This window comes from Anneissia japonica, unplaced genomic scaffold (assembly GCF_011630105.1).
Source record: "Anneissia japonica isolate Jap-2015-1 unplaced genomic scaffold, ASM1163010v1 scaffold287726_len2788222_cov184, whole genome shotgun sequence".
NCBI classification, from domain to species: domain Eukaryota; kingdom Metazoa; phylum Echinodermata; class Crinoidea; order Comatulida; family Comatulidae; genus Anneissia; species Anneissia japonica.
This window is the reverse complement of record NW_022705125.1, coordinates 181,143-191,016: the sequence shown is the minus strand read 5'-3', so window position 1 is coordinate 191,016 and position 9,874 is coordinate 181,143. Positions and strand designations below refer to the sequence as shown.

Genomic DNA, 9,874 nt, shown 5'->3' with positions numbered 1-9,874 from the left:
AGTAATATTCAAATTTGATTGGCTGAAACAAAGCCGGGTAATTTTGAAACGACGCATATCAACAGATAGGGTTGAAATCTAGCGTAATCTAAATTGTCCATAAAATCGAATTTCATAGCTTTTATTACGTAAGATTTTTACATACTGCTTCCTGAAAATGAAGCCAACGTAAGTAATAATTTTTATGTAAAAATTTGTGATAAACATTTTGTAAAAACAATTTCATTCACGTTGTTCCCTGCCGCTTAGTTTAGGCCCAGGCCTAGGCCCTAGCCTCTGCCTAGCGTGGCTGACACTGACAGCTTTCCCAGCTAGGTAGGCCTGGCCCCACCTAGGTAGCCTAGATAGGCGTGTGTATGATTGGCCTAGCTTAGGACCTTAGGTACTCTAGGGCCTGCTAGCAGCTAGAGCATGAACCTCGCTTCTTAGGCTTACCACTTAGCCTGGAATGATTACTTACAGTGAGGTGCTTGCTCTTCTAATTCTAACTTGGCTCTTAATTAGTTAGGCCTATTTATAAGTATAATAATTTTTACTCTTTCTTTTTTTTCCTTTCTGGCTCTCCTTTATCCAGCCGTGGCAAGACACCAAAGAAGCCACCACGGAGACTTGTCAACAAGGACAAAGATCCTGTTGAGGTTTGTGAATTAGGTTAGGCCTAGGCCTATTTCTTTAATAAATATTATTAATAATGATAATTTAGCTAGCCTAACTAGGCTATACAACCCTTCTAGTTGCAATTGCATGAAAATATTGATCATGTCTTGATGAATGATTCTAATGACAATACGCAGCTGTATATTTTTGTGTCTGGTGGTGTAAAAATTTCCCTGTTTTGCTTGTTTTAATTGAGAAATTACAATTAAACGACATAAAAGAATTTTTACACTACTACACATAAACAGGTTTACTGCAGAATCCGACCACCAGATGGGGATGCTGACACATGCATTGAAGTTGTAAACAGCACAACCATCCAGTTGAAAGCACCAGAGAATTCCCATGCTTACAGAAATGGACTCTTAAAGGAGGTATGTTATATGTAGAAATTTCAGCATTGACCACACTGGTGGAAAATGTAATAAAACTCAAATGGTTCAAGTTTTATTTCAAAATAAAGAAGACATTAGTATAAATGACATGCTAGTCGGGTAAACTTGGATGTTAAACTTGGCATTGAAGAAATATTGTCATTGATAATTAAAAACAAATAATTTACATACTTTAACATGAATACTGTATCTTGTAAATTGTGTGCCAGAGAATAGGAATAATAATGTATGCACTGTTAACTAAAGATGAAAATGCTTCCTTTATTTTGTCAATTTAAAGCTAATAATTTGATATGCAGGAAAGAAAGCCAAAAAGCTTTGAATATTCTTTTCTGTTTGCACAGTGATGACAATTGCTTTTTCTATTTGTTTCTGATTTATTTAGAATCAATATACATTTAAGTTTGTTTTTCCTGTGAACACCTCACAAAAGGCATTATTTGACCGTGTCTCATTGCCTCTCATTGATGACTTGTTGCATGGAAGAAATGGTGAGTTAAATGTTTCCTTTATTCTGTTTAAAATGGATTTACATTCTGTTAAATACTATATCTTGAATTGGAGGATATTAATTATATTAATTATGATCCAAAGCTTTTCAAACTACAGATTCTCTTACATATTTCTTCTTTTTTCTTCAGGATTGCTCTTCATGTATGGAATTACTGGATCGGGAAAGACACACACAATGCAAGGAACACCAGGAGATGGTGGGATCCTGCCAAGGGCCCTGGATGTGCTATTCAACAGCATTGGAGAGCTTCAAGCTAAGAAATATGTAAGTTTAAAAGATAACATTTATATGAATTTATTGGTGTCATTAGTTATTGTATATCGCCATGTTTGCCTCTACAGCTATTATGTGAAAGATGCAAAGTACTTCATAGACAAATTTAATATACTCTTTTATACTATTATTACTATATACTTTTTCAACACATAGACTTCTTCAGATGGTAATCTTTCTAAAAAGCAATTTTGGGAGAGTATGTAATAGAAAAAAAGAATTGTTTATTCGAATTAACAACACAGTTACTAATCACTAGCAGCATTGCATTTACTGGCAAACCATACCAAAGGAAGTAGACTCTCCCCCAGACACTAGTTTAGTAGCAGAATGCACAATGAATTTTTTTTAATAAGTCAATTAAATAGAATATGTATGAAATTAGCCAATTGAAAGTATAGTAGTAATAAACCAATCATCATATAGAAGAAATGTGTATGGAATTATTGGCTTAAGTAGAGTATCTGTGTAAACAAATAAATAAGTCAAGTATATTAACAAGATAAAAAATGTAAACTCCAATTATAGTGCAGTTATTCTTGGTAATGTGATAATAAATCCTCAATCAATGCTCCACACTGGTCCAATTTAGTGATTTTATTTTGTACTCTGTCTCCTACCCATTTTGTTTTTAAGGTTTTGTGTACAAGTTATGTACAGTACTAGAAAATGTGTTAATTTTAGATCCATTTTTTCACCATGTTCCACAATATTTTTGTCCTCATTATCTCTCAGGTTTTCCACCCGGATCTATGTAATTGTATGGATGTTCAAACAGAGGCAGATGCCATGATGGAGCGACAGAAACGTGAGCTAATGGCACCGCTGAAGACGCCTTCTACACCAGCAACACCCAGGAGCAGGTAGGTGAAACATTTTTCAACAGGTTTAAGGCTCTCATATTACATTAATTTCGAGTTTTACAAAGAAAACAACTGCAACAGATACACTTATACTTGAATACTACCATATAAAACAAATTTATTATATTATGAAATTACTTGAGTTCAAAACAAGGGATTCATGCAAAATCTCTGTCATGACTCTAAAAAGAGAACAAAGAAGGCAAGTCAATTACATGGCAACAAATACATAACATTTCTTTGAATGTAAAAACAGACAAAGATAATTGTTATCCATATTTTTTATATTATTTTAAATGTATATATTTATGCCTTATATGGAATATTGATGAATGTTTTTCCTCCTTCGGTAGTAGGAAAAATGACCTAGCAAACATGGTACGAGTGCCAGACACAACAAGTATCAGCAACGTTGATGAGGACAACAACTATGCAGTGTTTGTTTCCTACATTGAAATCTACAACAATTACATATATGACTTGCTGGAGGAGGCTCCTGTAGATCCTATCATGACACCAAAGTAAGACTAAATGTTATTGCAAATATTCCATGATGTAATACTTCCACATTATATTTATTTTCTTCATAAAATGTTATTTGTAATTTGTCTTATTATATGAGGTGCTAATTGTTTATTAATTATTTATCAAAACTGAATGAGTACACATATAGGTGGTGCTGATTGTTTACGAATTATTTACCGAAATTGAATAAGTACACAGGTATATGTAGGAGTAATGATTTGTGGTCAGCACATGTTTATTAAACTCACTAGCTACTCAGATAGACATTAGTTGCCTTACTTTGACTTTCCTTAATACTGTTTAATTATTATTATTTGTTCCACAAATGTTTAAAAATTAATTTCTTTCCAAATTTTTCCCTTTTCCTGTTTGTTCTGCAGGAGTTCGCATGGACTGGGAGCCAATGCCATGTATGTACGGTGTTCCGTTATGCATGTGGTATCAAAATAATTTTAAGTTTACAAGATATATACAGTAATACTAATTTTATTATAATCAATAAAGGTGATGATTATCAATAAATATAAATAAATTAACTGTAATTTATAAATTATCTGATGAGATAAAAAAAAAATTGAATTTATTTTCTTATTTTGTATGATCACTAAATTTATGATTTAACAAGGAAGCATGTGAAAAATGTTTACTGTGCATTGCAAAGCTTTAACAAAATAAATTGATATTTAAAAAAAAAACACCAGCTAAAGAGTAAAGTGAACATTCTCATCATTCACAAGTTTTGAATTATGTATCTTCACTGTGATGCATAATTCATGAGCACAATGAGCAAACCTGGTGCATGATGGGAACTACTTTACAATTTTGGTAAATGAAACAATTCTAAAAACAATCTGTGCTAATAACAGAACAGAAAGTGGACGAAATGCCCTACTGTGGTAAAGTTTAAAAGTTCAGTTTTTCTTATTTTTGAACTGTTGTTAATGTAAATTTTACATAACTTTGGTAAAGTTCTAAATTAAATATGAAATTGAGCAATTTTATTTTCTAAAGTTTTGTAGTTATCATCAAACAGTACACTTTAAGGTTTATAATGGTTTGTTTGTTTATGATTATCTAAAGTTTTTGTTTAAAACTTCATTCTTTATATTCCTTATTCTTCTCTTAACTCTGCATTATTACAACTAATTTTGTGTTCTGCAACTGTTCAATTTATGTTTTGCTAACTACTTCTTTGCTATCTATCAGTTTCCATTTTTTTATTTCAGGGTTGTCTATAGAAAACTAATGGTTGGTAGGCATTTTAAGGGTGGGTGGATGGGTGATAACATTTGTAAAATAATAAGAGTGGATTTTAAGAATGGGCAAAGGGGTTAAGAAAGGTGGGTGGAGGGCCATGAGATTAGCCAAGGACTACATCCCTGTTATTTCTTCTTTTTTTTTTTCTTTTTTTTTATTGTGTTTGGCATCAGCTTTGGATCATATACGGTACTGTACTTCAGCATGTGCTCTCATTGTTATCAGTTTATTTCTGTTTGGCAACTAGAAAACATCCAATTCCCTAGACGAGACTTTTTTTACTCTTCGTTTCGCAAACTTTGTTTTATAAAGATTGTCAGAGGTGGGCGAAAAAAAAAAATAAATAAAATTTTGTTTTTTTGTTTAGCAAATAGTTTTAAACATCCTCACAGAGGATAAAAAAATATAATTTCATTGTTGAATGTAAACATTGTAGTAATGGGATGGTTAAAATGCTTTAAATTTATATAAATAGGAAGAAATATACATACTTTATTTTTGGAGATTTTAAGGCAGTGGTGGGTGTAAAAAAATAAAGAAAAACTTTATATTTTTCCTGAAATTTCCAGTTTTTGTGGTGGCGGGTGTACTAATTGGCCAAAAATAAAATTTTACTTTTACTCTAAATTATAAATAATGGAGGGTGGCAGGTTCGCGAAACAAGGTATAAATAAAGTCTTGCCTCAGTCAAGTTATCCCAACATATAGTTTGGGACTACAATATTATTAATGCTACTGTATATCATTAAATTTCATAGATAAAATGGCTAATAATATTAATTGATCTGGTAGAAAACTAGAAACTCATTTGACAACTAATGATAACATTGTCAAATGTATTTATTACAAATGAAAAGTAGGTATTACTACAGTATTAGCCATTCATGAACCCCAATTAGATAATTCTTCATACAACCGTAGATTATTGTTATCTAAATTTAGCAGTATAGTTAAATCATTTTGAAATTTGGTTAGAAAATAGGTGGTTGATAATGACAGTCTTAGTCAGAAAATCCAAAATATCAAAATAAATATGTGAGTTGCTTAATTTGTATTGTATAAACATAGCCGGACAAGAATACAGTACTGCACTCATCTACGAATGAACTATCCTACTTTTTATCTGATTGGATAAAAAGTTGCATGAGGTTGGCATGGAAACTGTCTGTTACACATGTACATTAAAATTCAAAATATTTTTCTCTATCATCCGTAGATCGTTGCCGTCTAAGACACTTCGTGAAGATGCTAGCCACAACATGTATGTTGCTGGCTGTACGGAGGTTGAGGTGAAAAGCACAGATGAAGCGTATGCCGTCTTCATGAAAGGTAACTGAAAACATACAGAACACAAGTACAATAAATTGAATGAGTCGGCAGGAACACAAAAGCAAACTTAATCACTATAACACAAAGTCTGTGAACCTCATTCATTATAATGAAATAAAACAAAATACAGGAAGCAATAATCTATGTTTGTGGAATAAAAAAATAAATATATAACAAAATATGTAATCATTGATCAGATACCATTTTAACTTTAAAGAAATTCAGTCTAAAAAAATACATATAAAATTAATTAAATATAATTTTAAAAAATTAAGATTACAACAATACATAACAGCACTCCTCAACAATACTTTTTTGGAAGCAGTTTAAGCTCCCAACATTGGGGTTGGTGGTTCGAATTATGATTCCTATTTGAACAAAACAAAAAGCCTGTTTTCGAAAGACACCAGGTATTACATGATAACTGATTGGATTACACGATTCCCTCCAAAAACAGAAAACTCATATACCAAGATACCATTATTATCTTTGTCTTCAACAGGACAGAAGAGGAGACGAGTAGCTCACACACAACTCAACACGGAGTCTAGCCGATCTCACAGCGTGTTCAACATCAGGTTGGTTCAGGCACCCTTGGACCCTTTGGGAGAGGAGGTCTTGCAGGACAAGAACCAAATCTGTATCAGCCAGTTATCATTGGTCGATTTAGCCGGTAGCGAACGAACAAATCGTACAAAGAATTCCGGGGATAGGTTGCGAGAGGCTGGTAACATCAATGCATCATTGATGACTTTAAGGACTTGTATAGACATGCTTCGTGACAATCAGAAAAATGGAACTAGCAAGGTAATTGGCAATATAAAAAATACTAGCAACGTTAAGATATATGTTCTATAACATTTGGTTTTTTTTTATTGTATGATTTTACATAAATTCACATGATGTCGTCGATTTAAAACTAATTTTAATTTATTAAGTTGTTAGGTGGATAAATTATGAGTTCCAGTCTTACTAACTGAATGCTTACAGAATAAAGTTTTATTTGAGTTCACTAACAATTTGATTTTCGTCTTAACAGATTGTACCATACAGAGACTCAAAGGTCACTCACCTGTTTAAGAATTATTTTGACGGGGAAGGTAAAGTGCGGATGATCGTCTGCGTCAATCCACAGTCTTCAGACTATGATGAGACCATAGTAAGTGTCCTGCTTATCTATATTAAAGCCATTTCACACTGTTAGCTCTACTCTCTATAATAGTTAGTGTAAAGCTAGCCAATCACTGCATTTGTCGACTGAAGCGATTCTCTGAAGAAGGCAATTCAACAAAAGGATGCACATCTTGGGACATCAAAGGTTATAACTCTGGCATCGACATGTGCGATGGTTACAAAGGCCTAATGATATTTTGCACTAACATTAGATTGAAATTATATTCTTCATTTTAACATACCGAAATTGTGGTGTATTGTCGTTCATGAGACTCATTTTGCAGAAAAAATTAATAATAAATGTTCTGTATCTACTCAAATGTTTGTTTTGTGCACCTTAGTCCAACATTGTCAAAATGACAGTTTAATGTTACATAATAACATGGAATTTTATAAAATTCGTAAATTTTCAATTGCTATACATTTTTTTGGTCAATTTTTTACAAATCAAATTGCAGTTAATAGAAGCATTTAACAAGCTCTTGGTCAAAAGAAATCAGATGTAACAGACATTGCGAAGTACCCAAAATTAATAAAATAGTAACTAACACCATAAAACGTATGGCACGCATAGACTAATAATTGGCGGCTGTACTCGCAACTAGTATCGGATTGTCGATGCCACAGTAAAGATCAAAGGACTGTACGCATGCGCTATGTCCAAGAGCGGAGATGAATTACCTTGCTCTAAAGAATGCCACTACGTGTCCGCAACAAACTGTTTATAATGATGATTTGTTTAAACTGCCACCATCCATCACTAGACGGCGTTATCTAGCACTTGCATTTGGCGCAGTGAGTCCCCAGGTAAAAACAAACACAATTTGGATGTAGAAATAATAAGCTGCGGCATAGCTGAATGATTTTCACTTGCTTAACAACACAGGATACATGGCTCTTACTTTAAACTCTGCTGTTGTATGAAGGCTAAGATTTTATATATATATGTGTGTGGGTGTGTGTGTGTGTATAGGTAGTGTTACTGGAGAGGATAGCACAATGCATGCATTTCAAAATGCCTTTAAGTAACAGTTGATAAATGATGCTCTTTTACCTACAGCATGTGATGCGATTCTCTGAAGCTACGCAAGAGGTCCAAATAACTAGGGCGACAGATATCAAGTTTGATATTGGCTTAACTCCTGGACGAAGAAGAGGTAAGTGCCAAAAGCTTTTGTATTCTGTGTTTAAGTTTCCAGAATTATGCTTTTGTTAAAAAGGATTAAATTTAATGATTTTCTAAATGTCTTTTCAAAACATATTAAGTTATTAGTTACATCCCAGTTGTGAAACTGTTAGTAATTGATGTTCTGAATAATTTAAGCGCGGGGTAACAATAAATTAAGATGACGGGTTGTAAAAGATTATTTCGAGTCGAGTGACAAAGCTTCTTATGACACAGAAGATACATGCATCTTGGCTAGATGAAATCCAATCAACCGTTTTTTTTTGGTTTTTTTTACTACTCTTCTGTGATTTTGCTTGTGTTCATTAAACCTTTATTTTTCTATGTTCTCAGCTCATCAGATCTACAGGAAGATGGTTGAAGAGGGCTTAAATGAGGACGATGTGCCTGTCCCACCTCCCATGATAACCCTTGGGCCACCCTTCCCATTCTTTGAGGTAAGCGTGAACTTTAAATGTATAAATACTTATGTTTACTGATGTGAAGATCATAGAGAGGCCATTTATATAAATAACACATTATTATCTCAATCTCCACCCCTGCCCCCTCAATAACACCTGGAGCCCAGCAAAGTATTTCAACAGTGCTATGGCCATTTTCCTCCCGACCTCCTTGTTTTTGTTGATGTTTAACCATTTATCTGACAATTTCATTTTGTATATCTTGGTTGTGTCACTGCTTACTACTTTCCATTTGATTCCTCTTGTTTTAATTTTCACCTTTTTTTTTTTTTTTAGATTAATGATCCAGAAGACACATCTATTCAGAATTTGATTGGGTTCCTTGTGGAGCGAGAGAAACGTAGAAACACACTTAATAAGGAACTAAAAAGACTAAGTAAGTTTATGTATGTTGTTTGTAAGTTTATATTGTTATTAAGGTCTTTGTTTCAACTCTTGTTATTCTGAAATAAATTATTTTGAATTTCAATAAATTGGTAATTTTTATTATGTATTTGTTTTATATTGCTTAAATTTATTGCTTCATATAAGTAGTTATTGTATTGTATTTTTGACACAATATATATATTTTTTTTTTACAGTGGGTTCCTTTCGAACTCAGGTTTTGGATTTGGAGAATGAGGTTCAAACATTACGACAACAGAACTCACAGCTTCAAAGCCAAGCAGATTCCCAAAGCAAAGAAATCAACAGATACCAAGCTAAACTCAAAGAGAAAGAGGCACAAAATGGTATGCTTCACCGCACACACCAGCTGTACGAAGAGGACAGAAGAGGTCTACAAACAGAAGTATGTATTTCCTAATAAACCAATTAATTTTTCCTCTTTACGAATGTCCTTTAATAACGTCCTAATAATTCAACCAATTACGGTAAATTTTAATTATTTAATTGTGAACGTTTGTATCAAACCTAGGAAGGATAGATAGCCACAGCCTATAATATAGGTTTTTAATAATTCATTCAAAACCCAAGATGCTAAAACCACTTAGTGTTGAGCAAACACTAAAAGGAACAAATTCAATATTTGCGTTACTTACTTTGTATGTTAACACGAATGGCATTACCTTTCATTGGAAAATATGAGTGAGAAATATTTACATCTGAACATCTTGCAAATGACCAACAACATCCCTGCAAAGTTTCGGTAGGAGATTCTGCAAGGAGATAAAGTATATGCCTTCTGTTTCTACTAAATTAAAAATGTTCCAACAGAAAAAATATCTTTCCTATTAATATAC

The 9,874-nt window shown here is 32.9% G+C and overlaps 1 protein-coding gene across 2 annotated transcripts in view; it reads left to right on the top strand.

Moving 5' to 3' along the window:
• Nucleotides 1–10: 10 nt before the first annotated feature.
• LOC117105279 (kinesin-like protein KIF23) overlaps nucleotides 11–9,874 on the top strand; it is a gene marked incomplete in the record, with an annotated part of 15,928 nt that continues 6,064 nt past the window's right edge. Inside the window, 15 exon segments of one of the 2 annotated variants that reach the window (XM_033246386.1) lie at nucleotides 11–168; nucleotides 575–638; nucleotides 906–1,031; nucleotides 1,438–1,543; nucleotides 1,694–1,830; nucleotides 2,575–2,702; nucleotides 3,056–3,223; nucleotides 3,608–3,637; nucleotides 5,701–5,813; nucleotides 6,316–6,620; nucleotides 6,853–6,972; nucleotides 8,047–8,143; nucleotides 8,506–8,609; nucleotides 8,910–9,009; nucleotides 9,215–9,423. In XM_033246386.1, coding sequence (XP_033102277.1) covers nucleotides 158–168; nucleotides 575–638; nucleotides 906–1,031; nucleotides 1,438–1,543; nucleotides 1,694–1,830; nucleotides 2,575–2,702; nucleotides 3,056–3,223; nucleotides 3,608–3,637; nucleotides 5,701–5,813; nucleotides 6,316–6,620; nucleotides 6,853–6,972; nucleotides 8,047–8,143; nucleotides 8,506–8,609; nucleotides 8,910–9,009; nucleotides 9,215–9,423 — 1,818 coding nt within the window. 2 annotated transcript variants of the gene reach the window in all.